The sequence below is a fragment of the Drosophila yakuba genome, chromosome 2R, assembly GCF_016746365.2.
Source record: "Drosophila yakuba strain Tai18E2 chromosome 2R, Prin_Dyak_Tai18E2_2.1, whole genome shotgun sequence".
NCBI classification, from domain to species: Eukaryota; Metazoa; Arthropoda; class Insecta; order Diptera; family Drosophilidae; genus Drosophila; species Drosophila yakuba.
Genome location: NC_052528.2, coordinates 21,397,932 through 21,424,913, shown reverse-complemented (window position 1 = coordinate 21,424,913; position 26,982 = coordinate 21,397,932). Strand labels below are relative to the sequence as shown.

At 47.1% G+C, this 26,982-nt stretch overlaps 5 protein-coding genes across 14 annotated transcripts; 2 read left to right on the top strand and 3 right to left on the bottom strand.

Moving 5' to 3' along the window:
- Positions 1-50: 50 nt before the first annotated feature.
- Positions 51-3,411, top strand: LOC6531733 (ATP-dependent zinc metalloprotease YME1L). 4 transcript variants are annotated; one of them, XM_015196047.3, is made up of 9 exons: positions 51-421; positions 521-912; positions 970-1,029; positions 1,086-1,275; positions 1,329-1,421; positions 1,511-1,593; positions 1,652-1,965; positions 2,022-2,412; positions 2,488-3,411. In XM_015196047.3, the coding sequence occupies exons 1-9, from the start codon at positions 395-397 to the stop codon at positions 3,149-3,151; spliced, it is 2,214 nt and encodes a 737-aa protein (XP_015051533.1). In that variant the 5' UTR covers positions 51-394; the 3' UTR covers positions 3,152-3,411. The 4 variants fall into 4 exon arrangements, with proteins under 4 accessions (XP_015051533.1, XP_015051532.1, XP_002092523.1 ...); XM_015196046.2 differs by having other exon boundaries at positions 1,649-1,965; XM_002092487.3 differs by having other exon boundaries at positions 52-421; positions 1,520-1,593; positions 1,649-1,965.
- A 231-nt stretch (positions 3,412-3,642) lies between these two features.
- LOC6531732 (ER membrane protein complex subunit 8/9 homolog) lies at positions 3,643-5,081 on the top strand. The gene is made up of 2 exons (XM_002092486.3): positions 3,643-3,940; positions 4,335-5,081. The coding sequence occupies exons 1-2, from the start codon at positions 3,743-3,745 to the stop codon at positions 4,746-4,748; spliced, it is 612 nt and encodes a 203-aa protein (XP_002092522.1). The 5' UTR covers positions 3,643-3,742; the 3' UTR covers positions 4,749-5,081.
- On the bottom strand, positions 4,814-11,549 carry LOC6531731 (phosphatidylinositol 4-phosphate 5-kinase type-1 alpha). Of its 7 annotated transcripts, XM_039372054.2 has the most exons (16): positions 11,177-11,542; positions 10,808-10,842; positions 10,577-10,726; positions 10,240-10,437; positions 10,039-10,181; positions 9,479-9,976; positions 9,320-9,424; positions 9,121-9,253; positions 8,982-9,069; positions 8,533-8,595; positions 8,062-8,148; positions 7,640-7,912; positions 6,450-6,678; positions 6,203-6,375; positions 6,027-6,112; positions 4,814-5,759 (listed from the first exon to the last, which is right to left on the bottom strand). In XM_039372054.2, exons 1-16 carry the CDS (start codon positions 11,262-11,264, stop codon positions 5,751-5,753), a joined length of 2,358 nt encoding a protein of 785 aa, XP_039227988.1. In that variant the 5' UTR covers positions 11,265-11,542; the 3' UTR covers positions 4,814-5,750. The 7 variants fall into 7 exon arrangements, with proteins under 7 accessions (XP_039227988.1, XP_015051528.1, XP_039227990.1 ...); XM_015196042.3 differs by having other exon boundaries at positions 4,814-6,112; XM_039372056.2 differs by lacking the exon at positions 6,027-6,112.
- Positions 11,550-11,805: 256 nt separating this feature from the next.
- LOC6531730 lies at positions 11,806-15,304 on the bottom strand. The gene is made up of 6 exons (XM_002092484.4): positions 14,608-15,304; positions 14,334-14,527; positions 14,063-14,225; positions 12,932-13,040; positions 12,668-12,849; positions 11,806-12,407 (listed from the first exon to the last, which is right to left on the bottom strand). The coding sequence occupies exons 1-6, from the start codon at positions 14,669-14,671 to the stop codon at positions 12,328-12,330; spliced, it is 792 nt and encodes a 263-aa protein (XP_002092520.1). The 5' UTR covers positions 14,672-15,304; the 3' UTR covers positions 11,806-12,327.
- Positions 15,305-15,687: 383 nt separating this feature from the next.
- Positions 15,688-18,476, bottom strand: LOC6531729 (fork head domain-containing protein FD3). Its single transcript, XM_002092483.4, has 2 exons — positions 17,632-18,476; positions 15,688-17,237 (listed from the first exon to the last, which is right to left on the bottom strand). Exons 1-2 carry the CDS (start codon positions 17,982-17,984, stop codon positions 16,226-16,228), a joined length of 1,365 nt encoding a protein of 454 aa, XP_002092519.1. The 5' UTR covers positions 17,985-18,476; the 3' UTR covers positions 15,688-16,225.
- Positions 18,477-26,982: the final 8,506 nt, after the last annotated feature.

The following is a 26,982-nucleotide window of genomic DNA, read 5'->3' as shown; positions in this document are numbered from 1 at the left end:
GATTATCTTTCATTTTATTTTTACAAAATTTTGTATATGTATGTATAAGTTAAACTTTTACATTCCATTCACTCCAGTGTACTGAATCGAACCGAAAGCTATCAGTTGTGCGAGTGGCAGTTTTGGATATATAAACCAAATTAAAAACCAAATAAGACTTAAAATTAAAGTCACCAGTCAACAAAGAAATACACTTTTCAAAATTGCCAGTAAGTGGAGAACGCGTGCTGAGATAAGAGGTGGAAAGTCGCGCACCACCAGAACCAGGGATGCAACGCGCACGACGCGACGAGATTATGACATTTTCGCTGTCAAGTAAAGTTACAGCTGTGTCGTCTGCTGGCCGCGAACCTGAGCCTGCCCTTGTAATTAATTGAAATTTGTAGTTTTGGCAATGTTCTCCACCACCACACACTCCGTGGTAAGTCCTGCGCAACGGCAATTCATACAACCGCCCACCTGACTGCTCTGTTCCTTTCACCCAACACTTTGAATCGGGGAACTGCGTGTGATGTGACAGCCCTACCTGTACCTAGGCAACTTCAGCAGAAAGCCGCACTACTACTCCGTGAATCGGACCAAGCTGCACGGGAGCGCCGGAGCAGCCCGGTTGTCCAAGTCCACGTCCAGCCGGAGTCATGACCTGGTGCTCGACCTGCGAAACCTGCTGAGTCGCTCGAGCGCCAGCTTACAGGGCATGGTGGAGAGGGCGACTCGACTGAATGGCATTCTCGACCGGCAGCTGGTCGATGAGGTGCTGGCCAAGGTGACGAGCATTCTGCCCTCCATGCGCGACGTTCGGGTCACATTGGAGGAGCCAGCCACACAGATCGGTCGGGTCCAGCTGCAAAATTATCAGTTCGAAGTTTCGCTTACCGGAGCAGCAGGTGCACCGCCCACAGGCGCCAATGTGTACGTAGTTAAACTTGCCCTTTCGAGGATCTGGTTAATCCTGGTTTATGTTTTCAGCAAGGTGATTCCAACTATTACGCCAGGTCTTCTTCGTCCGCTCTTCTCACAACAACAGCTGTATGTATACGGAACGAATCTACGAACTATGCCTAAAGTTTACCCCTTCATTATAGAAAGCACATACGTGGCTTTAAGACAGATCGCTCTATTGAGGCGGAACAAAAGCGCAATCCCACAATGACCTCGCGGCTAAAGAATGCCCTGGCCAACTCACCCCAGCGTCTGGACGGAGACACACCGTTTCAGGCTGAAAAACTGAGACGGTTGCTGGCCAAATCCGACGACCATGGATTTAATAATGCCGTAGGACCATAGAGTTCCTCAATTATTGGCCGTACTAATATTTTGTATTCTAGGAGAACCTGAAGATTGCCTTTGCCGAGGGCTACTTGGCCGCCGCTAACTCTGAGGACTCTCCAAAATCGGGAAAAACTATGAAATATCTAAAGGTACGAGTGTGTTTTGATTACTTTGAATACCACAGAGGGCCTTTGTCTTCTTTAGTGTCGATAAATAAATTCTAGTAATTGTCACGTAGACTTTGCAGACTCTCGTCGTAATCGTCGTGTTCCTGGGCATTTTCCTGAGCTTCTTCACAACCTCCAACGGATCCGTATTTCGGTGAGCCTCCACGTCATTACTTTTGTTTTACCCGTCTGATTTTCCTTTCTTTCAGCAGCATCCAACTGGGCAACCAGGTCGAGGTGGACCCTGAGGAGATCAATGTCACTTTCGAGGATGTAAAGGGTTGCGACGAAGCCAAGCAGGAGCTCAAGGAGGTCGTTGAATTCCTGAAGAGTCCCGAGAAGTTCTCGAATTTGGGCGGAAAGCTTCCAAAAGGAGTGCTCCTGGTTGGCCCGCCGGGTACTGGCAAAACTCTGCTGGCCCGTGCCGTCGCCGGTGAAGCCAAAGTTCCATTCTTCCATGCTGCCGGGCCGGAGTTCGATGAGGTGCTCGTGGGCCAAGGAGCCAGGCGGGTGCGCGATCTGTTTAGTAAGTGCACTTAAATTTTACCAAGTGGTCAACTAAACATGAGCACTATCTTGCAGAGGCAGCAAAGGCCCGAGCCCCCTGTGTGATCTTCATCGACGAAATTGACTCGGTGGGCGCCAAGCGAACCAACTCTGTTCTGCATCCTTACGCCAATCAGACCATCAATCAGCTGCTCTCCGAGATGGATGGCTTCCATCAGAACGCCGGCGTCATTGTTCTGGGAGCCACTAATCGTCGCGACGATTTGGATCAGGCTCTCCTACGACCGGGTCGATTTGATGTAGAAGTCATGGTGTCGACACCCGATTTCACTGGACGCAAGGAGATATTGTCTCTGTATCTGACGAAGATTTTGCACGACGAAATCGACTTGGACATGCTGGCGCGCGGCACCTCTGGATTTACAGGAGCGGACCTGGAGAACATGATCAACCAAGCGGCGTTAAGGTAAGGAATAAATGGTGTAGCTTTATACGATCACAATTTATAAGAGCGTTATAAAAAATTTCAACATTTTCGCAGGGCTGCTATTGATGGAGCCGAAACAGTCAGCATGAAGCATTTGGAAACGGCACGAGACAAAGTACTTATGGGACCCGAGCGAAAGGCTCGTCTGCCGGATGAGGAGGCCAACACCATAACCGCTTACCACGAGGGCGGCCACGCAATTGTGGCCTTCTACACCAAGGAGTCGCATCCGCTGCACAAGGTGACCATCATGCCCCGCGGACCCTCGCTTGGACACACCGCCTACATACCGGAGAAGGAGCGTTACCATGTCACAAAGGCGCAGCTGCTGGCCATGATGGATACCATGATGGGCGGCCGAGCTGCTGAGGAACTGGTTTTTGGAGCAGAAAAGATTACTTCGGGAGCCAGCAGCGATCTCAAGCAGGCAACCTCCATCGCCACGCATATGGTCAGGGACTGGGGCATGTCTGACAAGGTCGGTCTTCGCACCATCGAGGCGTCCAAGGGTCTGGGCACCGGCGACACCCTTGGCCCCAACACCATTGAAGCCGTGGACGCGGAGATCAAGCGCATCCTCAGCGATAGCTACGAGCGGGCGAAGGCCATCCTGCGAAAACACACCAAGGAGCACAAAGCGCTTGCGGAGGCGCTCCTTAAGTACGAGACGCTGGACGCTGACGACATCAAGGCAATACTGAATGAAAGCCAGACGTAGTTCTCCAATCGGTGTGGTTTGATGGTGTTCAAGGATCCAATGGGAAGGCCGGGGTGGTCTTCCGCCGGACATTCAGCTGAACTGCTAAATATTTTTTAGTTACAATATACATATATAAAAAAACCGGAAAAAGAGCCAAGCAAGAGCGAGACGCAGACGGACAGTTAAGAAATAAAATGTTACACATATTCAGTTATGTTTTCCATCATTCACGTTAGAATTAAATATTAGTTTGAGTAATAAATTAATTTGAAGTGGAATCTAAATTTTGTTTGCGCGCCCATGTTGTTGTGACCAGATGTATTCTACAACTTAAGATTAAGACGATTTTAGAAATTTGGAAGTATTAAAAAAACAGAACAATAAAGAAATTAAAAACAAATTTATGTTGGATCCCATTTACTCCATACAATGTTTTGTGGAACCCATTTAGCAGAAAGCTCCTTCTTGGTGGGTGTTAGTATATTCCAGTGTGTATTTGACATCTGTGGTTTATTTGAACGGCTGCGGTACGGTCACACTTTCTAGTTGTCGAATTTCCAATTCATGTTTTATTTTTTGCCGAATAAATTGAGATAATATTCAGAGAAAATGTGCGACTACAAGATCTCGGAGCGGGCGTACGCCAAGTTGATATTCCACGCGGCCAAGTATCCACACCAGGCGGTCAACGGGCTGTTGCTGGCTGAGAAGACCTCAAAGGGCTCCCAGGTGGAAATCGTGGATGCGATTCCGCTTTTCCATCAGTGCCTCTATGTCACCCCCATGGCGGAGGTGGCCCTCATGTTGGTAATTGCCAATTGCCCTTACACTAAACACACTCCATGAGGGGCTCGTTGCTAATCCGGACAGCAATGTGGTGCTCCCAATCATGACACTAATACGGCTTCAATTTGTATCTAGATTTACGCACCCGATTTAAATACTCTGCTATCATAAAGATATATAACTATTCTAATCTACGCCGGTTGCATATTTATCCAATATTGTGCCTAGAAGGAAAAAGTTAATATTCTATTCGTTTTTTATTCAGTAAAGTGTACCTTGTACCCCACGATGGTATAAATAGTACTGTCACACCACTTTTACCCTGTTTAGCTGTTTACTCCCAGTCTTTGCTAAAGCTGTGGTGCTTGTATTAATAAACTATAAAATGGTATACTAATTTACCGAACACTTCCAGATCGATGCCCACGCCGAAAGCGAGGGATTGGTAATCGCCGGCTACTATGCTGCGCCGGAGAACTTCTACGACAACCAGGTGGACAAGTCGCCAGCTGCCAAGATAGCGGACAAGATCCAGGAGAACTTCAAGAACGCCTGCTTCGTGGTGGTGGACAATAAGCTGATGACGCTGCAGCACGACCGAGCCGCCATTCAGGTATACAACTGCTCCGGAGATTCGGGTGCAAGGTGGTCAAAGGCCAAGTTCACGCTCGCACAGTCATCCGATACGTTGGAAGGCGTGTCGCTGCTGCTGAAACGCGGAGCCATGCGGGATTTGGTGGACTTTGACAACCATCTGGATAATCCGGACAATTACTGGACCAACGACTTCCTGAATCAGCCGCTCAAGGATCTGCAGAAACTGTACTAGTCGCCCGTTTCAAACGTATGTTTGTTTTAGTCTAGCAAAATTGCATTCGAGGGAACATGCCGGAATTTCAACCTTGCAATTTAATTTATTGTAATTACATTTGGATTTCAGTAATCTTTAGAATAATGCATATAAGTTAAATAACATTCAACTAATTAATAAATAATCAATTCTTTCATCATGTTTGAGTCGAAAGTTGTCTGCAGTCCGAGTCAGTCCGTTGGTACACGTATTGTAATATCCATTGTAAGTCCGGTTTTGTTCTGTTTATTGTGTTGAGTAAACCTAAGCGCGTTACAATTATCGTTAATAAATACAGATGAATAATATGTATATAATTTTGCTCTTGGTTTGTCTGGCTTGTAAATTGAAATATTTTACAATAATATTGTAATATCGCGATTGCTGATTATACATAGGTATACATAATACGTACTTATGTGGATATATCGGAGATCGAAAGTATCGCAAAAACGTTTATTAATATAATTTCAGTGTATTGTATAATTCCATATTATCTGATCGAACGCATAACGAACTCTTTACACCGTACACTAAACGTACATACATGGGACCGGGAAAACGGATCACGGATCTCTGATCACCAACGGGATGCCATCCTGCGCATCTTTCTATTTGATTTGCCAGTTATTTGCTATATGCTTCTTTAGTTTTGTGTGTGGGGAGTATGCTTGGTTGGGTTTTGTATATAATATCTTTTGCTGGATTGAGTTATGTCTTTGATGGTTATTTTTCACCCGGTGTCCGCTGGAGGGGATGGGCAGCTGTGGGTGTGGGTGTGGTCGTGGTTGTGGGCATGACTAGGGAATCTGTTCTACGTGGGGCGCCTTTTGATTATATCCTAGCTATACAAGAGCGCCTGAACACGCAAGCATAATCAGTATGTAAGAGTATGAGGCATATTTCGCTCGGACTCTTTCTCAGTCCACATCGTGATATATCTGGATTGGTGTGTCTTGTGTTCCGTCACCACATGCTATGTTAGTTGATCTATAAGAATGCAATAGAGAAGTTATGTATCAGTGGGATGTCGTGAGGGAATGGTGATGGTGAAGAACACCCAAACGAAAGATGAACTGCAATTTGGAAAACTCGAATGGTGTGCGATTTTACATGGATGTGTGCAAGTCTAACCCTGGGTGATGGATGGGCATGGAGCTGTCTAGGTGTCTAAGTGTCGTGGGTGCAGCGGTTCGGGAAGTATCTGTGTGTGTGTGCTTGGAATCGTATCTAGAGTCGGTCTCCTCTGATATTTACCATTCCCGCGGACAGAGAGTTGATAGCCTCTTCCACCGTCGGCTTGTGACGATCGATTTTAGATGAGTTTATGGGCGAGAAGTTGTCTACGATTGCAAGCGTGAACGAATACACATATACAGATAGATATAGAAACACAAAAAGCGATTTCAAAGCAAATCTTAAGTGCCAATTACCGAGATCACCACTCGAACTGGAGTCCGTAAAACTTGGTGTGCCCTCTGTCCATGTGGGAGTGGAGCCCTCACCTGAAGCGGGCGGGGTCCAGGCCAATCCGCCGCGGGATCCGTACTGGCTGCTCGACGACGTGTCCACCGCCAGCAATGTATCCAGATGTACTTCCGAGACGCTGGTCAAACAATACATCAATTTTATTACAAATGGGATAGCTAAAATATGGTTAAGAAACAGGAGCATTACTACCTCACAATGTCCTCCTTGTAGGAGCCTCGATAGGCGGGTCCGATGTTCATCTTGCGATCCAGATAGTAGGACTGCTGGTGCTGCTGCGACTGCTGGTGGTGCTGCTGATGGTGGTGGTGATGATGATGAGACCGGCGCCCTATCGACGAGGTGCTGTTCTTGTTCGAGCTGTCCTCGGAGATGTCGTCAAAGGCGGGGGGAGGAGTCGAGCTGCATGAGGGCGTTGTGCCTAGCAATACAATGAGCAGAGCAAAATATACAACGTGATGAGTGGCAGAAGTAGACAGTAGTAGAAAAAGGGTTGGTTGGGTAATTGGGTAATGGTGTAGTGTGGTAGTGGGTAAGCGAGGTGCAAGCGAGTAGCTAATCCCGTCCCTGTCCGCGTCCCGTCGATCCCTGAGTGCCGTCGCTCTCGGGTATCGTGGAGGGCGCTGCCTTGGGCGCTCGTCTCTTTCCCCTTCTCATATGCTGGGCAGTAGGACTCCTCGCTGGCTCTACGACCGGCTCGGGAATCGTCAGCTTGGGTAGCGGTCTTCTGGGGCGCTGTGTCGCCTCCAGTTCCCGTTTGACCTCCAGAAAAGCACTGACCGACTGCAGCAGATTATCTTCCTCCGGCTGGTTCTCGCAATCCTCGCCACCGAGCGCCAAGTCCACGTAATGAAAGTAGCGCTTCCGTCTCTGTTGCCGCTGAAGCTTCTCTGGAATTCCTCGCCTGGGAGAACGCTGGCTGGGAATACTGCCCGAGGATCGGGAACGTCCCGTACGGTAGCTCTCCGCTCTGATCGGCGGAAAGCTCCGCACTATGGAGCCCACTGATGACCGATCACTGCGCGCCACAAAGCTGTTCTTGCGCTGGAAGATGTCCACGTGGTTGAGCAGTCGTGGCTGCTGGCGCCGGAAGCTACTCTCCGATCGAGCCGTGGAGTAGGCGGAGTGCAGGGAATCCCGTCGCCGCAGCGAAGAACTTCGCAGTAGGGTAACCGTTGGGTCTGCCAGAGGAGCAGGTGGAGCGGATGGACCATAGGGCCCACTGTCCGGAGCATCAAATAGATCGTGCAGCTCCAACCAATCCTGGACATTGCTAGGCGAACGGCGATCTCCGAAACGCGGCATGCCCTCGTTCGCTGGCACCTGAAGGGTGTGGGTATGTGCTGGTGCCGGGTTGGGATAAGTGGTGTGCGGTTCTGTACCTGGTGTCGTCCGATCCTGGGCATCCTTGCGCCGTGGCGAGCCGCGTGGCGGCACTGGCGGTGGCACTCGCGTCTTCAGATTACTGGCCGCCGGCGTACGCTGCTTGACGGGCGGTGGTGCCCGTTCGCTGGTGCCACTGGTGGTTGCTGGACCTGGGGCATTTGCTCCTCTTTCGGCTCCGCCTGCCGCTCCCGCTGGCGTGGGCTCGGTGGTGGGCGGCTTGGCTGGCTGGTGAATCTTGCCACTACTATGCGAGTGCGAGGCGTGAACCGCTGAAGAAATTGAAAGAGGTTTAGCAAACTAATGAATAATCTAGTCTTTAAGAATAAATCTAAGAATAAATCTTTGTCATCTTAAGAAACTATATCTTTTATATACATATGTATATATAGATACACATTTTTTAGGATGCTCAACTTACGCCTGGAGGCCACCTCGTTGTCGCTGTCAATGGAGCGCTGAATGGCCTTGGAAAGGCTTTTTCTCTTCGAAGGCGAATGCTTAAGCGCTGCAAAAATGATGGAAATTAGAAAATTAGATGACGAACACATAAAGGTTGTTTCAATCGAAAAATAAGGTTCAAAAAGCATAGCACTTCCAAAACAACTATGCGAAGCCAAGAGCAATACGGTTGCCAGGAGCGAAGGATACCAAGGATGCCAAGGATGCCGAGGATGCCGGGGTTGTGAGGTCAACTAACGTGAGATTGAGAGGCATGCTTTGGCGTCCGTTTCGAAATCATATCATATAAAACCAAGTGGTGAATACAAAACATCGTTATTAAACACTATAAAATACTCGATAAAGAAAGGTGTAAGTAGAACTCAAGTGAGAGAGATAATCAAAAGTTATAAGTTAAAAGTTAAAAGACATCGACCATTTGTTTGATTACCTATATAGCTGGTCACCAAGGTACGAAATTTTCTGTGATTCCCCTTGATCTCTGGGAGATCCACTATATGCGTACGTAAGTGTGGGGTGAATACATTCGAGACATGGCCAAAAAGAAAGCAGAGAACAGAGCGTTTTTTGGTTGGTGGATATTGATTCGATGTAGAGATACGAGTATCCCTTCAAATCGGCGTCTACTCAGGCCAAGTGTACCATATTGCATTTTTGCTGCACATCGATCGATTAACCAACATTAGCAAGCTACAAGTGTCTAAATGGTGTACGGTGTGTGTGTTCGAATGTAAATGGTGTGTGACTGTGTCTATGGCAAACTATCTACTCAAAAATGTCGGAAACCGGAACTGAGTGCTTGCATAACTCGGCCAACAGCACACAAAAATGCCTTACAGTACGAGTACTTAGCCCGACTTCCGCGTCCGGTCCACTTACGGGATGGTATCTTGCGGAACACGGTCTTGGCCATGAAGTTTTGGAATCTTTGCGCATAGAACGAGGGCCGGCAGACCGATACGGTTTCCTGAAACAGTGCATATCAGTGGCAAGTCCTTGTTGGAAACTTCTACATTACCCCATCGTGTATGATGCTTTTGAATGTGTGCTCCAGCTTCTTTTTCAGCCTGTAGGATTGCAGGATGTCGATAATGCCGATGTAGAGCAGCAGGCGCTCGCCCTTCTCACTCCTAGCTGGTATCCCACCGGGTCTGGAATTGGGTTAAGTCATAGGTTGTAAACTCGGCAATATGTGGTATCGAAACTGAATCACTTACGGCACATCCTCCTCGTCGTCGATGGGTTCACTCTCCGCCTGAATGCTCTCCATGGCCGTGGAGTGGGCCACCAGCCGCTGACGGTTCACGGACCTGTATGCCGCACTGGGTTAGATCTTTAGATTGCACGAAGGTTTGGCAGCAAGCTGAGATACTCACTTATTCCTGCTGATACCCGTGGCCGCATCCCCGTCCAGCGGATCGTCTACATCCACATCGGAGTCCTCGGCCAGCGGAGCCCTGAGCGGTTTTCTCTGCTCACTCTGCTTCTCCTTCAGCGCCACATCCAGATTGTGGACGCCGAGGAGCAGGGAGTAGTCCATGATCTTGAAGGACTCCAGTACCGTGCAGTCGCGCTGAATGGTCTTGATCAGTGCGGCGTAGGTCTCGGCCTCCAGGAATATGCCGTTGGGATGCTGCTCCATGAAGTCGAGGTCCTTGTACGTGGGCGACTTCTTGGCACGCTCCGCCTTATTGGCCTTGCGCTTGAACGTGGAGCCCTTGAGGTCGTACTTGAGGTGCATCCTTACGGACGAGGGCAGCAGATTGTTCATGACCACCAGGCGAATATTTTTGGCATTGCTCGTCTGCAGGCAGTACAGTCCGAAGAACTTTGGCAATAACGTGCGCGGATTTTGATTTAGATTCATATAGTAACTGAAACACATATTACAGATTTGAAATAGGTTTTCTGGCAAGGACTTTTTGGAGTCACCTACCCAGGCAGTAGTTTCTGTAAGAATTCACCCTCCTTATGTTGCACCGTCTTTATGATGAACTCGTCGTCGGTCGTCAGGTAGAATATAGAGCCGGAAGCACCAGGATTGGACAGTTCCCGCAGCGGGGACGTGCACATGGACATCTGAAAGTATGGTCCATCAGTATCTGCCGACATGGAATGGAAACAGAGCAGCACTTACCATAAAATCATCTGGCTGGATGCCAAACAGATCCCGAAAGTAGCGAAACGCTATGGGCGCGTAGATCTTGTATCTGAACTCGCTGTAGTGGTGGGCAGGTGTAAGGCTAGAACCCTCTGGTGGAAAGGTGATGCTCTCGATTTCCCAGAAGTCCATCATAAGTAGATCACGCTTGGGCTTCGAGGCTAGGCTGCCGACCTGCGAAGGATATTTCAAGATTACTATGCAATATTCGCGAAGATACTTTGAAGAAATCAACTAAAATGTCCAATGAAAGTTGGTAATCCCGCCCAGAAATCCCTGAAGTACTATAAAAGTATCTATAAAAGTATCTTACAGTGTGCTGAATTCCCAGTTGGATGGAGCCCATGATCTGCGACGTCTGGATCTTCTTGTACGTAATCTCGCCGCCTTCGCCGACGCGTCTGTGGCCAATCTTGCGCTCCTTGTCCGCCTTGCTGGACGCTCGGTTTGCTCGGTTGCCCAGCTGGTTGGGATGGGATGGGAAAGTAATTGACCCGATTAGTTTGGATGGGAGTGACCTCGAGGCCAAGACGGATGTACTTACGTCGGGCGATGAGTTTCCCACATGGTCGGTGGAGGCTAAAGAAAGACGGAAAGAGTTCATTATTAGGAGTCATGTTTAATTCAGGCCATGACGCAGTCGCCTGGTCAATCACCGCAACTTGAACTTGGGGACAGGACACCCTCACCCACCAGTCGCGCGTGTGACTTTCTTTTGTTATCAATCCAAAAATATAAATAGGAGCCGATGGAAGTCCGTCTGACAAGTGCGGCGGGGGTGGAAGTGGATTCACACTCACGCTTCTTTCCCTTCGCGCGAGACACATGCGCCAGGGGCATTTCCATTCGACAGCGACAGTCATTGATTTTTTTCACGCTGGGAAAAGTGACGGGGTCTGTGGATAATAGTTACCATTGCTGGGCTCGGCCAGTTTCGCCTGCGACGCCGAGGAGCTGTCCATGTCGATGGTGTTGATGGTGTCGCCATCGCCGGAGGCCATCGTTTAGCTCCTGCTCCGCCGTTCTATTTCCTACTCTGCACTCTTCCCACGTCCGCGGACTTCACTAGGACATTCTGGCTGGATGGCTGGGATTGTGGACTTGGACTATTCGAGGGCTGATTTCGCGTTTTCCGATCCTCGGAAATCCACGCGATTATCCAATCGAGTGGGCTAACTGGGTGGCAGGAACCTTGGCTCTCGTCTGGCGCTGGCGTCAACGTTTCTGCTGTCTACGGTGATGGTGATGTTGATGGCTCCTCTGCCACTGCTGTCATTTTCACTGCATACTCATAGGCACACTGGAAGGCTGGAAGGTCGGCAGGGCTGGAAGGGTGTGCGCAGGAACACGCGCAGGGCTGCATTCGCAGTTAGACGGCAGTGCGGAGCATCCGCACTGTTGTAAAATCCGCAAATAACAATGTTTATAAGACGCAAAAAAGCGTTTGACGCGAGCCCATATATTATATATATAAATAATAAATGTATTAACACAATTTGCCTTGTGAAGCCCATGTGATTAAAAAGTGTTAAACAAATATAATTGCGTTTCAATTAGTCCTGCGATTTTCTTTTTTATTTTATGACTTGATTCCAAGCTCTACAGCGTAATTTTACAATAAAAATACAATTTCAAAATTTGTTTAGTTGTTTAGCAAAATAAAACGACGACGAAGGCGGTTGGTTTAATGCACTTTTAATGTTTCTTTTCGTATTTTTTTTTATTAGCGTTTCTGTACTCAATTAGACCTATACATCGTATATAACTATCATATATATTTTATTTATGTGGTAAATATATGAATACAAGAATTTCTTGTTATGCTTTACTGTTGTCTTTTGTTGTCTTTATGGGTTCGTTTGCTTACGCATTGTGGTGTTTGTTTTTGTTTTTGTGTTTCGTTATCCTTAAAAATACATGCATGTACAAAATAAGCGCTTTTTTTTTAAAATACCGCAAAAAATTACGTTTATCCATTAAAAGTCTATTAAAAATTAAGGAGTATCAAAGTTCCTAGTTCAAACATAAAAACGAATGTAGCCTACATAAAAGGACTCTACCGAACTAACTGCTTAGAGCTAAGGATGCGATGGACATGACTACGGCGACCGTTGTCCACTTGCGTTGTATAGTTGAGGCCTTATCTGTAAAGAGGAAAATGTTACAAATGCGAAAACGTTTAAAAGAGTTTTAGTAGAAGCTCTCGAGATTTTGGTGTCCGTATGGGACGCAGAAACGGACAAACAACAAGGTTCATTTTCAACGAAATATATTTTCATAAACACTCTCACTTACTAGTTATATAATTTTGAACAAATCTAGTTTACTACTTTTCCTCTAGAGGTAATCTTGTGTGCCATCAATGAATATACCCAAAATGTAATCCAGGCTTACCTGTACTTACCATAAAAAATAGTCTCCCTGCGCTTGGTGTAGTTGGTGCCAACTAGGATAAACGCACAGGTGATCGGGGTGGGGGACGCGAGTTGATCTCTAGGAATGCGGGTTCGTACGGTCATGCTATAGAGGCCACTGGGGTCCTGGTCCAACTGCGTCAGCACCGAGTCCAGTATGTGGGTGTCAAACCTGCGGAGGGAACGATTAGGTCCAGCTGCTATTCGATTTCACAGGCCACCGGCCATAATGGCCGGACAGTGGATCTTCTTACATGACCGACAGCATGGGTTGCGGAAAGACGTGCTGGACAGCACACATGACGTCCACGTCCATACGCGAGCCGCTCATCCGCGCTTCCAGCATGAAATCCGACTCAGGAACTGTCGCAATCCGAGTAGATTGGGCGGTTGGCGTATGGCGGAGTGTGGTGGAGCCGGCAGACAGGAGCCGAAAGACAAAAAGTCGTGAGAATTAATCAAGTGTCAAACTAAACAACGAAACAAAACAATACCAAACACAACAGTGTCCCAAAGAAAAGCACAAAACAGCAGAAAACAGCATAAAACAGCACAAACAAGCCGTGGTTCCGGACACCGCAGCGACTGCCACATGACACGCATGCAAATATGAAAGCAAATCACACGTGCCACACAGCCGGCGCCCAGCACCTGCACTGGCAAAAAAACTACAGACCCTGGCATTTAATAGGGGACCTCGATTCAGCACGCGCTGACTAAGCTAATTGCAGTGGCACCGATTCCCTAGAACACTGAAAACAAACTCAGGGCACCCACTAAGTTTACTCAAACTTTAGTTATGGATATGGTAAGTAATCAAGCTGATAAAGTAATATTAGTATTTTAAAACCATATGTAATAAATGCTAATAAAACCTATAAAATGGGATAGAATATAGTCTTCTTAGTTCCTAAAAAGAACTGCAAAATGCAGTGCGTTGAAAATATAAATTAGAACTGCTAAGGCACAAGATAATATTCAAGAGCATGAATGCTAATAGTGGAGCAGCACAAAGGCCACCGCATTCGAGTAAGGCTCTGCCGGCTTTTGTTAATGGCTTTAAAGTACATAAATCATAATTTTTGTCTCCCTGTGTAAACCCGACCCGAGCCAAGAACACCTATGCAAACACACAAGGGACGGGGGCCCAAGTCAAGATGGGGGGGGCGGGGAGGCCAAGTGGGCAGGTTAGCCAGCAGAGCCAGAGGCAAAAACCAGAGGCATAACCACCACCTTAGACCTTTCGACCCCCATCTCCACATGCTACCCAAGCCGTATCCCATTCCCATACCCACTCCCATACCCATTCCCATTCTTATTCCCATCGCCACCGCACATCTTTCACCGCCGATCCTTTTGCTTTGCGCTGTGGTCGTGACACCCACCGATTATTTGCAGGCGGGCACTCCGCTTATCCGTGGACTCGAAGGTCTGCACCGCACAGGTATACTCCCCCGTCATGTTCCAGTCGGGATTCTTTATCGATATAACACCGGGACTGCCCTCCATAGTGAATATTTTGGTGTCTATCTTCGACTTCATGAAGCCCTACAGTCGCAAGCACAAGAACAAGAACAAATCGAAGACGAAGACAAAGACATGGTTCGATTAATCTTAATTAATTCGGTGCGACTAAAGTGACCCCGAGTGACTCACCATGGCGAACCCCTTGACCGACGGTATCCACTGGTAGATGGAGTGGTTGTTAAACAGCCACTTGAGGACGAATCCCTGCTCCCGCGGCCCGATCTCCACCTCGCAGTCGAGCACCAGAGGATCGGGTTCGTGGTCCCGGAACAGCGTGTAGGTGCGTGGCACTCGCAGGTTGGTGATGCGCACCGACTGGGTGACTGTGACGCAGTGGGGCAGGTGGAGGAGTTCAGGATTAGTTCGGTGGACCGCGAAAGGTGTGTATGCGGGAACTGCTCACCCGAGAGTAACGTGAGCACGGCCAGCAGTGTGGCACGTAGCCCTCGTCCTCGCCAGCCCGCCATGTGGGCCGACTAGTTTGCCTCTGCCTCGCTGGGCACTCCAGATCCTGTCGCTCCTGATCCTCCCGTTTCGCAAGGATGCGCCGTCGTTGTGCGTGGCAGTGAATACCTCTGTGGCTTAGACGTGGCTACTTATGATTATGTGGTGTGTGTTGTCTGTTTGCGACCTGCGCTTTTATGTGGATACATGTGGGCCTTTGGTTGCAGTCATTATCACCAATCTCATCACAGCAGCAGCGGCAGGGGGATGCTTTTTTCTGGGGATACGGGCACTTGGCTGGCACAAACTTTTCTCGGCCCGACGAGCTCAGCAGCTCGGACGCGGCAGCTCCTCGCAGGACATCTTCCGCTGCAAGTCGCAACTATGGCAATCTCCTTTTATGGCCCGGGCCATTTAAAGTTTTGCCCACACAAGACACTTTTTGTTAGCGAAAAATCGACTTTTTGCACTCCACATAGACGACATCTACGGCTGCGATAGTGTGTGTGGAGTGGTGTGGAGTTAGAGTAGAGTCCGCGGGGGCGAACTGTGCCAAAATGTGGAGTACGTACTCTCGGCGTAGCGCGTGAGTTCTGCTGGCGGATACCAATAGTTGGTGTTGGTATCTTCTGCGGCACACTGTTGTCCCGCTTCCAGCCGCAGCTTTCCTATGTTTTAACACTGGAAGCGGCCACAGGACGCTCCGTGTGAGAGCGGAGCTTTCGTTTGGTAGTGCTGATTTCGAACGCTCAGAACAGCATTCTATGGCGGCACAACTTCGTCCTGCGCCACAACAGCTGAGCGATGGTCACTGCGCAGGCGCTAAAGCTGAACTGATTTCCAGGCAGGGGTGCCACACCTGGACAGGTTTGCTGGGCGGTAAATTCAAATAAGCAGGGGTGTTTTATTGAAAACAAAAGGTAACAAAGAAAGCTAAACATCCTGTCACTGGCAGGATCATTATAACTATAAAAGTAACATCATTATACAGCTACCTATCAGATTAGAAGAAGACTACCTACCCGTCAAACATGTAAACTATTATTACGTTGTTGTTTATTCAATTTTCAATAACATCAGCAAAATTCTTAGTCTAATTTATAGTTAATAGTGTTCCTCTTGCTTGGATGTGTTACAGTTACACGCAGACGCAGACGCACACGCACACATACACATGATTAGTACTTGCATGGTAGATATAGATCTAGAACCTGGACTCCAGAATCCAGAGTCCAGAGTCCAGGCCCCAAGAATTCGCGTTAAAAGTATGCTATAGACGTGCAATGCATCAGATTTACATAGATATTACGCGCAGATATATGTATAGTACGTAAGTGGACTGGCAACTATAGCGTTGACTTCGATTTGGTCGCATTTAAAAACTCGTGTGCTGGCTCCTACATCCTACGGATACACCTACTGATCACTACTTGCTGCTCGGATTGGATACCTGGGTGGTGCTGGTGGTGGTGGTGTTGGTTGATGTGGTGGTGTTAAAACGTGCTTAGATCGAAACTGAAATCACCGTTCAATGGACTGTACACAAGCCAATTGGTTCAACCGAGTGGGAATCCCGCCTAGTCGCTGGCCTCCTCCTGGCTGGCACCGCGATGCAGGTGGTGGCCAATCAGCGTCTCGATGCGGAAGTCCTTGGCGCTGCTCTGTTTGCTGGTTCGCAGCACCAATGGCTCGCTATCGAAGCGTCTCCTTGGACTGGAGTCGGACTCCGCGGCATTCTCAAAGATCAGCGCATCCGGCGGCGCATCCAGGCGATTTGTACAGGCGCTGTCCACCGAATCGGAGATATGTGAGTCCTCCTGCTCATTGCCGCTCTCCACGTCGATCTTGTCCTCGCAGGAGTCGTCATCTCCCTCGGCTTCCGCATCGGCCTCTGTGTCCGCATCGTCGTTGTACACATTGAGATCCATGTAACCACCGCCGGCGGACAGTCGTTCGGCGTAATCCCTGTGGCCGGGCATACCCGCAGCACTGGCCACAGTCGCCACATCGAAGGCGTAGGGGCTTTTGTACTTGGAGCCACGGCTGCCCTCGGCTCCACTGCCTGCTCCTGCAGAGCCACTGCTGTGCGGTAGTGCGTCCAGAGCATCCACTCCTCGACCGCGATTCATGAAGGGCAGTCGGTCGAACTTGTCGCCCGACTGACTTCCCTGGTAGAAGGATGCCTCGGCATTCGCGAAGAAGTTGAACTTCTTGTCCGCCCGCAGGGCTGAGTCAAAGACATCCGCCGGATTGTGGACCACATCGAAGTCCCTGCTGCCATTGAAGTTGGGCACATTGAAGTGCACCGGCACGAGGGGCACGGGCTTGCGTATCCAAAATGGAGACAGCGTGCCAAAGACCGCCGGAAACGAGAAGCGTTGCATGGTGGGCGCCCGCTTGTAGCGCTTCCGGCGGCGCAGGAAACTGCCGTTGTCGAACATGTCCTCCGCCAGCGGGTCCAGTGTCCAGAAGTTGCCCTTTCCGGGATTTCCCGGCTCGCGTGGCACCTTTATGAAGCAGTCGTTCAGGCTGAGATTGTGCCGGATGGAGTTCTGCCAGGCGGGGAATTTGTCCTTGTAGTATGGAAAGCTACAAGTGAATTGCAAAAGGTTTTTGAAATGATTTAACTTTAAGTTTATAAGTATTTCTTAATTTTTCTAAATTAACCCTGCATTGTAATACCTTGATATCACTCAAAAAAAGTGGGTAAATACCAGTAACAACTAAGTGGAAATATGTTACATTCATATATAAAAGTGTTTAATATTTGGAATTGGTAACAACACTCAATGTTTCTGTTTTCAATATAACTTTATATCTTTTCCCAATTTTTATTTTCAATAACAACTCTACAATCGGTACAAATCAGTAGTTTTATACGTCTTTGATTTATTAATCTCCTTATTGCTTGTAAAAACTATTTCTTCTCCATTTAAGAATCTACTTAGTTCACAAAACAAAGAATGCAAATAAGAACACTCACCGTGACATGATGAAATCACAGATCCCGCTGAGCGTGAGCTTCTTGTGCGGCGACTGGAGAATGGCCATGGTGATTAGGGCTATGTAGGAGTAAGGTGGCTTCACCAGTGGACCACCCGAGGATCCCGAACCGTCCCCGTTGCCGCCGGCGGCACCACTGCCGCCCATGGACGACAGCTCGATGTCGCTGTCGTCGCAGCCCATGGACATGGCATCTGCGGCGGCGGCGCGCGAGGACGCACTGCATCCGATGCCGTTGCCGCCGGAGGAGCCGCCACGGGAGCTTTTGATCAGCGGCGGCGAGAGGGAGACGCTGTCGTGCAGAGTGTGCATGGGATCCGTGCTGGTGTGCATGTTGTAGCGGGTAAACACTGTAGTCTATTCGAGTCCGCGAACTGGACTCACTTAATTTAGAGGACGCAACACTGTTATTTGACTATTTTGCTCAGGAACTGTGTTCGTTTTGGCGCTTCACTTGCATCACTTGCTTCACTCGGCATTTGCATATGCTACGCGATTTCAACTGGAATTTGATATTTTCCTTTTCGCTTCCGGTTCCGTTAACCGTTAACCGTTCGCTGTGACCGTCGTTTCCGGTTTAGCTGCTAGGGTAAACTGTACATATGGCCAGCAGTGGTGTGGAAAGTGGAAAGTTGGCTAGCGCCTAGTCCGTCGTCGTGTCCGTTGAAGGCGGAATCCGCTGGCCAAATGTTAACTGAATCGCAACGAAAACGAAAATCTTCTCGCCCAAAATGTTTTTCTACATAACTCAAACATTTATTTATGAAAAACCGCTGCCATTGCCGCTGCCGCTGACGTTTCCCTGAGCTTTTGTGTCGCCGTTGCTGTGTTTTCGTATCTCGAATAACTGTGATTCTACTGCCGACGTCGCCGTCGCCGCTGGCAGAGCATCCTGACAGCATCCTGGCCGCATCCTGGCTGCGCCCCAGCAGCATTGCAGCAGTGCGAGAGAGAGCTAGAGAGCCCGGGCGGCCGTCTCTTTCTAGCGGGGGATGGGTTCATATCCTGCGAACCAATCTATGCGAACTCGCTCGTGCCATCCCGCTCCCACGCGCTGCGTGTCCTTACAAAATGGTGGAGAGCCCTGGCTGTAAATGCGATATTTGTGTTTTCCTCTCTCCAAGCGGCGGCAAATTGGCAGCGACTGCAGAAGCCAACGGACGCGACGGCGACGGCGGCGGCGGGTTGGGGGGGTGGGGGATAAACATTTTGCGCAAATTTAGATACCTTTTGCCGCTTTGACGTCGTGGCTCTTAATAATGTTTCATTATGTCAGCCACATCTCCCCTGCGCCCCTGCGCCCCCGCCCCCCCTTGTCCTGCCACCCACTCTGCTCCTCTGCCCCAAATGTTATGCTTCAAATGTTGGCATTTTTATGTGCGAATGTTTTTCTAACCGTATGTCGACGTTTCTTGGTTTCTCTCGGTCTCGCAATCTCGTTCCCAGCTCTCTGCTCCTATGCACAGCAAGAAAAAATGTTTGGAGCCTAATTATGCATTTGATTATGTAAAGTTCAAATTCCAACAAATCTTACTTGAGGTAAGTAACAAGGTTTTAACCTCTTTTTTTTTATTGAAATTGTACTTATTTCACATTATTTAACAAAATATCATATATACTTTTGTTTTTTTAAGACGGATTAGCTTAAGCTTAAAATAACTCTTCTAAACTTCTTATGTTATGGTACTAGTAGTGCATGTAAAAAAACTTCTTTTAAAACTAAAAATTCAATAAACAGCCGTGGTATTTTAGCAATGCGAAAAAACCTTTTTAAAAATATAATTTTTTTAGCAATTTTTAAGTAATTTGGTAGATATTATTGATAATATAGATAATATTGGGTTTTTTTCGGTACCTTTTATTTGGGTGTGGAAGTGAGAGGGAATTAAAAGCGCCATTTTCGCCAACATCCTCCCAGAGCAGTGGGGGTACAGGAGTGAAAGAGAGAGAGAGCAGTAGAGTGGGTGGTGGGGCGTACATGTGTTTTTGCTGCTTTTGTACTTGTATCCAAGTGAGTTTTGTACTATTTCTCTTTTTCATTTTCATTTTCGCTGTTTTCGTTCTCCAGTTGTTAGACATTGTTGTTGTTGCCATTGTTGTTGTTGGCCATTCAGTGTTTGGAGCCTTCCCTTTTCAAATTAAACATTCAGTAGTCACTTTTATTTGTTGTACTTTGTTCAAATTAGTTTTCCAGTTTTGCGGAAGTTACCCACACACAGCCAGACACTCACTCACACACACACACTTACACACACACACACTGACACGCACACATACACAGATGCATGGAAACAGACACAAATACAATAAGGGCCGCCATCTTCGCATTCAGGACCATATTGATGTCGCTTCTTTCACTCTTGGCATCGTATTCATTATTCTATTTTAGCTTTGCCACCCCAAAATCCCCAATTCCCATTTCCCCTGTTTTTCCCCATTGTTACACTTACGAATCAATGATTTTTTGGCCAGATTTTTAGGGGCGTGGCATCGGCCATCGGTATGTATCTTTATCCAGCTTAGTGGTATTGGTATTATCGGGGAGCATAAATGGAAGGGTGTATATACTTACATGGGGTCTTTTCCGCTCTGTCCGCTTACCAATTTGGAGGCGGAAAATTTATTGAGGCTTTTCCTGGTACTTTTATGAGCAAACAGAACATTTCATGGCTTCCCCACCGAAATTGGTTGGACACAAAATGCAATCAAGTTGCTCGAAGTTCACGCTTAACATGTTACGGAACTTTATCAACATTACCCGTTTAACTAGTCAAGCAAAAACCTACCCAATTACCGAATTTTATTATATTATATCTGGACTCAAAATAGTATTTGATTCCAACTAAAGTCAGCACAAATATATGTGCAGCTTTATCAGTAGAATGCTTAGCAACAATGAAACTCACCATGCTGTTCTAGAGGATAATCTATCTATATCTTCCATTTCAACTCCCCTCAAAAACTTTAGACCACTTTATCCCCCGCGAATTCCTTTTACAAAATATCGAAAATATTTGCTCTTTCAATCCACTTTTCATTACTTATCCGCCTGCTCAATAGTTGCCATGGCAATTAAACGATTCCAACTAGGCACATCCGACCCCGCCTCCTAATGCCACTATCCAGGGCCAATCCGTGGTCACAGCCGTATCCATGTTCCCTGTCAGACTACGGTTAATCGCCGCCTAGGCGCGGCAGGAGTCCGGACGAAGGACTCGGGCGGCCAGTTGAGCGTAAGGATGCGGTGCAGTGAAGCTTTCGCAGGGGAACAATTAACTTATGGCCAAACAATAACGCCGAGGAATGCACGCTGACAGGAACCAGCCACCAGGAGCACATCCTGCTCAGCCTCACTAGCCAGCTCCATCTCCAGACCATATATATACATATATAGCGTATATCCTTCGTCCTCATACCGCGCTGCAGCAAACAGCGGCATGATCCAGCAATAATCCCTCTTTTGTCAGCAAATTTATTGCACACAAGCAAGCCAGCAAAGGATGTGCCAAGCGGATGAAGCAAGAGGGTGGCGGGAGGGGGGGAAGGAATACGGATTGGTCGGGATCCGGGATTGGTCTTTGGCTTGGATGAGCCCAGACTCTGACAATACAAATTTTTATTGCGAAATCTGCAAAAGGCAAATAAAAGATTTGACACTTGAATTGCTTTGACTGCAAGGATTCGGCAAGGACAATCGCCTCTTTTGGCTCAAACAAAGGACACAGTTGCTAGCCACCAAACGATTGTCCGCCTTCGTTCTACACTGGCAACAAAAAAGTGCTCGTTATACTAATGTAATGTAATGTAATATCTAAGCTGTTTTAAGAGCATTTCCATATTTATATTTCAAACTATTACTTTATTACTTTGGATTAATTTGATTTGATTTGAATTTTTTTTTTGTTATTAAAATAAGAATTATCATATTAAATATCAAATAAAACATTTTATTCAAGAAGGAGGTCATATCTTTCGGCAAGTGTACATCTGACGTAGGGGCTCCCCACTAATTTGCGCTTGAGATGGCGCATCCTGCCGCATCCTGTCGCATCCTGCATCGATGGACGGCATCTGTGGGTCGGTGGCACCTGCTGGATCGCAAAGGCAAACACTTGAGACCGCGCAAGAAGTTCGGGGACGTCGAGCGATGGCAGGTTTAATAGCTTCACTTCTTATGTGATTATTAAATCTTTGAAGTATCTGAAGCGCTGAAAACAAGTGAGGCTGGGGAAGGAGGTTCTGGTCGTGGGAGATACACATACAGGCACTTGAATACTTGAGTGACGCTCAATTTGATGGACAAGGACGTCGAGCATCAGCGGGCAAGCCACCCCATGATTGCCAGGACAATGGGAAAAATCACAGCAGGCAGCGAGCAAATTGCACAACTGCAGCCGCAAATTCTGTTTCGGGATCTCCGTTCTCCAACCTGCCAACAAGTGGCAGGCACAACAATGGATTCGATTTAAGCATTCTCGCTTCCTCGCTGCCCCACAAACATCTCGTCCCGGATCGCAATCCTCCGGACGAGCTGGAATATTTCACGCTCGATTTATCCCGGCTTTTTTGTACCAGAGGAGGGTTGGAATGGGACAAACAGCAAGTGCCACACACCAATGTTTCGTGGCTCATTTCATTCAGTTTTGTTCATTTGATGTGGATGATGATGATGATGATGATGATGAGAATGGTGGTGGTGATGGTGGTGATGCCTGTGCCTAAGCCTCTTGTTTGGCGGCAATAAAAATCGAGCACCGTGTGCCTAAGCCTCCTCGGGAACCCACTCCACACCACAGCACTTCGCTCGGCGGAGGACGTCAATTTCTCAATTCATAAATAAAACGCAAAGCCCTTTCAATGTGTCAGCACAAGTGTGGAAATTACTGGGCGGGTGGAAATGTGGAAAAGTGGGCATCGTGTATTATTGTTGTTTATTTGCCGTTGTTGCTGGATCTGCCTGAGCCACCTATAACCGCAGCCAAAGGATTTCATTGCTCTCCATTTCGAATGGCTGTGCATCGTCGAGGAACTCAAGCTGGGTACTTGGATCGCATTAAGTTGATTTATTATGCAACGCAGAATTCAATTAAGTGGGATGATTGTCACTTGTCCGTATGCCACGAAAGCAAAACTCCCTGAATATGGGATTGGTTACCCACTTTTGGTTTTTGCTCTCTTAACTGTTGGGGCGTGGCAATCTCCAGCAATTTGGACAGTTGGTAATAACCATCTAGAATCCTTTCCCCTTTTCCCCCGTCTTCAACGTGGTCACGCACTAGACGTGAAAGATAATAGTCTATTTGTTTTGGTTGCGAGGATTATGAAGTCAAAATGAGAAGGGATTTGCACAAATTGGTTTGGGATCATTGAGCTTAGAACCCCACGTAGGCTAAATGAAATCGGCGTGGAAGCTGAAACATCTGCTAGGGTTTTTTGAATCTCAAAATATAGGGTTTTAAAAGGTAGCTTCTCATTCAAAGATACCTATTTTTATTATATATCGTATGCGTATGGGAAAACCCCATTTCCCTCAATACTACGTATTCAATAAGTCTGAGTTCTTAGATACCTCTATTAGTTGCTCATCCGTAACCATGACAAACATCCACAAAAGGGATAACAAATCACACCCAGCGACTCTTGAGCGAAACCAATTTAAATCAAACCGAAAAGTATCAAATTGTGAAAAGTTGCAAGTGGAAAACCGAAGTATGGTGCAAGATACGTCTACGTAGTTGTATTCGGGGGCACGTGTGGCACGTGGATGAGTCCTTGATGGATCCGGGCGTCGGGTAATTTACACTTCCCACCAGGACGAAACAGCTCACTGGGGGTGGAATGAGGAGGCGAGGAGTGCCGCTTGTGGAATTTCATTAAACAATCGTTAGTGTAAATCAATTTGTTAGATCAAAGCCATGTGGGCGACATGGCGACAAATGAAAAGAAAATACAGGGCACACTACCCGGATATGGACACTCGGAATCCCGTAGATATTACCAATTTGCGCTGCAATTGAAATGCGAACAATAAATATTTGCTTGCTCTGATGAGGACATCGCCATCACCATCAAGTTAACACGTGGCCCACGGACCGCGAAGTGCGAACACGTGCGGAATGGCATCGCGGAGCTATCAGTGTCCAGAATCAACAATATTGAATGTTGTGCCATCTCCTTGGCTAGGAGCAGCAGTTGGAAGAGCTCGATTTGTGAGCCAAAAATGAACTTATATAAATAATTCTGCTCAGTTGAGCACTAAAGGTATTCAATTAAACTTCAACTCAGTACGAGTATTATAAAAAGTACTATTTACTTTATATGGTTAGCGGCATCATTTATTTTGTAACAAATCTTGCACAAAACTTCTGAGTTCTAATATATTTCAAGTATAATGTCTTATAAAAAAGGTTGATAATAGATGTTAAGAAGCATTTCTATTTACCACTTTCTTCTTGGCCAGTTTCCACATGCAGGCAGCAAATCTGTATTCCCATAATCGCATTAGGTCGCCAGTCGGATGGGCACTAAATCAAAATCGTCAGCCACTACCCACCCACTCAACAAAAGCCATCACCCAGCACCCGAAGCACCCATTCAGCCATTTGATTGTCATTGTCCTTCAGCTGGAGTACAAGCGTTTGAAATTTAATTTAACGCATTTACATGCAGCTTAAGATCTACGGCCGGCCTCGGGCCATGGTAAACAAATCAGATGTATTTAGAGGAGTGAACCGAGCCCAGCTCAAACAAAAAAGGGAAGCGAATGGGATTTCCAGGCCGCGATGAGCAGGAGCATGAGCAGGAGGAGGAGAAGGAGAAGGACTCAGAATCCTGCGCACATTTGCGGATGAGATCGGAGGGTGGTTCGGTTGAGGTCGCCCGCTTGGAGCGAGTTGAAAAACTCAATATTTGAATAACTTACTACCGTGTGGAGAGCAAACTTTCAAGTGAAGAACGAGGACACTGGCGGGTCGCAAAAGGACAATTATTTGCTTACGCGTTGTCATTCAAATTGTTCAAATTGAGTTTTAATGTTGGGCGGTGCGCGTAATCCAGTAAATCCCGTTCCTCCTCCTTTCTCGGATCGCCGGAAATGCAAGTGGTGGCTGGTGATGGCCTGCTGTCCTGCTGTACTGCTATCCTGGCAGTCATGTGGGCACCATTATTTGCTCTATCACGTTCACGTACTAAAAGTTATGAGGACATTATATGTACAGCCGTAGTAAACACAAATATCTATAATCCCCGCCCTGCGGGCATTCCATGCGTCATTCCGGCCGAGTTTGAAGTTCGGAGTTCGGTGTTCGAACTCGAGCTGGATACACATGTACGGGCGTAATTGTTTGCAGATGTCCTTAAATGTCGTGAGAATATTCAGTTGGTTTTCCTCTCCTGTCAGTTGGCCCCTTTTTGTTTTGTGTATCTTAACCGGAGGAGCACGCCTGTTGCGCCTCTCGATGCTGCATATTAGTTTTCAGATACTCGGGATCCTCAACTAGGCATTACCCATTAGTTCTTTGATAGGTTGGTATTTGTAAGAGATATTATTTAAAGTAAAGATATATTCAGAAATCAAGAATCCATCGTATCGATTCAGGGCCTTACAACCATTTTCATTCAACTAAACTAGCTATCGACTATCAAATACCTGTCATTTTGCTAGTGGAAGTGCGACTGATATGGATATATGCAAAATAGAAACACAAACGGACAAGGATAATAAAGCTCGGTCCTGGTGAAGAATATATATTCTTTATAAAGTCTAGAACCCTTACTTGTACCTGCTACATACTATATTTCATAAAAATATAGAACGCTTTTTTATTAAACTAAGAAAGTTACTCTCTGTGACAAACAGAGAATTATAGAGTATTATCACGAGTATTATCACGAGTAATTGAATTTGTTGAAAATAATATTTTTTTCATTATTAAGTTCAAGGTGTGCGTTATATATAAAACCTGTATGTCCTTTTGATGACTGTTGCAAAATATCGGAGATAAGTGCATATACATATCTGGTATACTTATGCATACAAAAGGACTTCCAAAAAATGAATTTAATATAGACGCTTGTAAAAAAAGAAAACCATTGGTAAACGACAGCTTTTATGAGAGCCTTTAATTAATGTTACCAACAATACCGTGCTGCGATGGAAGAGGATTCCCCCCGAAAAGTCCGATAATCCATTTTCAGTTGAGGTTCTGTGGCTTGCCATATTACCCAGCTCCGCAGGTCCTGTGCAATTTCCATATTATTCCAAATCCGAATCGTTGCCTCAAGTGTTTTTGCGCAGAAAACTGTAATTTTTATTCATTTCCAGGACGCAGTCTGAAGTGCCTGCTAAACGATTATTAGCAATTTGATATAACTGCATGTAAGTACAACACGAGAACAAGTCAACAACGGATTCGCCTGCACACACACACGCACACAGACACGTGTGGCCACTTACATAAGGACGAGTGGGTGTGTGCGTGTGTTGGTGTGCTGGTGTGTGTGGGTGTGTGTTGCTGTGTTTGCCTGTGTGACAGCCAACAGTGGAAAATCACTTCAGTTAACTAAATCCCCGCAACAACCATGCGCCGACTGCGCCGCAGCAGCGCGACTTCTGCAGGACCGGAGAAAGAGAGAGAGAGAGAAGGAGAGGCAGAGAGAGAGAGAAACAGAGAGCGGAACATCCGAAAAGGACACTGCCAAAAGCAGCCATTGCAGGGGCGTGGCCTGCGGCCAGAGAGCCAATCGGAGGGCGAGGTCCTGCGAGCAGAGGCGTCGGCAGCGGCAGAGGCTGCCATCAACGAGGAGAGGGCGTGGAGCGGGGGGAGGGGGAGTGGTGGAAAAGGGGGCGGCTGCGTTAAGCTCATTGCCATATTTTCGCTGTGCTCTCTTTTGAATTTACTTTACTAACAAAACATGACTGTTGGGAGGCAAAAAGGAAATTGTTTTATCAAATGGGTTTCCTTACGCTTTTTTATTATGAAATTAATTTCCAACATCGTTTCGCAGTCGTTGACGTTCCACTCCGCCCCCCACCTCTCACTCACTCCTCAGTGGGTGGCCATTTTCCAGTTTAAACCCCATTTCCCGCCCAACTCCTTTAAGCATGTGTTTACTCTAGTTTTCCTTTGGAGCTGCCTAAGCCATCCCACTGTCGTTTCATTCCGTTGGGGCATTTAATGGAAATGTTTGCATAGCCATCTCCTCCTTTTTCTGGCTTCCATTTCCTTTTTTTCACCGCTTTTCCCCCGACAAAGGCATTAAAATGCAAATCTTGATTATGAATTTAAGCGCGGCAGACAAATTAAATTTATTTGCCACTCGAAAGACAAAA

What these genes read in the sequence shown, in the direction of transcription:
- LOC6531733 (XM_015196046.2), top strand. Translation starts at nt 395, where the DNA reads ATGTTCTCCACCACCACACACTCCGTG. An exon ending in CCACCACCACACACTCCGTG is followed by an intron (nt 422 to 520) that starts GTAAGTCCTGCG and finishes GTGATGTGACAG; the next exon opens with CCCTACCTGTACCTAGGCAA. An exon ending in CCGCCCACAGGCGCCAATGT is followed by an intron (nt 913 to 969) that starts GTACGTAGTTAA and finishes TTATGTTTTCAG; the next exon opens with CAAGGTGATTCCAACTATTA.
- LOC6531732 (XM_002092486.3), top strand. Translation starts at nt 3,743, where the DNA reads ATGTGCGACTACAAGATCTCGGAGCGGGCGTACGCCAAGTTGATATTC. An exon ending in CGGAGGTGGCCCTCATGTTG is followed by an intron (nt 3,941 to 4,334) that starts GTAATTGCCAAT and finishes GAACACTTCCAG; the next exon opens with ATCGATGCCCACGCCGAAAG.
- LOC6531731 (XM_015196036.2), bottom strand. Translation starts at nt 11,264, where the DNA reads ATGGCCTCCGGCGATGGCGACACCATCAACACCATCGACATGGACAGC. An exon ending in GACGACGAGGAGGATGTGCC is followed by an intron (nt 9,254 to 9,319) that starts GTAAGTGATTCA and finishes ACCCAATTCCAG; the next exon opens with ACCCGGTGGGATACCAGCTA. An exon ending in CAACGAGGTGGCCTCCAGGC is followed by an intron (nt 7,913 to 8,061) that starts GTAAGTTGAGCA and finishes CAATTTCTTCAG; the next exon opens with CGGTTCACGCCTCGCACTCG.
- LOC6531730 (XM_002092484.4), bottom strand. Translation starts at nt 14,671, where the DNA reads ATGGCGGGCTGGCGAGGACGAGGGCTACGTGCCACACTGCTGGCCGTG. An exon ending in CGTGCTCACGTTACTCTCGG is followed by an intron (nt 14,528 to 14,607) that starts GTGAGCAGTTCC and finishes ACTGCGTCACAG; the next exon opens with TCACCCAGTCGGTGCGCATC. An exon ending in CGGTCAAGGGGTTCGCCATG is followed by an intron (nt 14,226 to 14,333) that starts GTGAGTCACTCG and finishes TTGCGACTGTAG; the next exon opens with GGCTTCATGAAGTCGAAGAT.
- LOC6531729 (XM_002092483.4), bottom strand. Translation starts at nt 17,984, where the DNA reads ATGCACACCAGCACGGATCCCATGCACACTCTGCACGACAGCGTCTCC. An exon ending in TGTGATTTCATCATGTCACG is followed by an intron (nt 17,238 to 17,631) that starts GTGAGTGTTCTT and finishes ATTCACTTGTAG; the next exon opens with CTTTCCATACTACAAGGACA.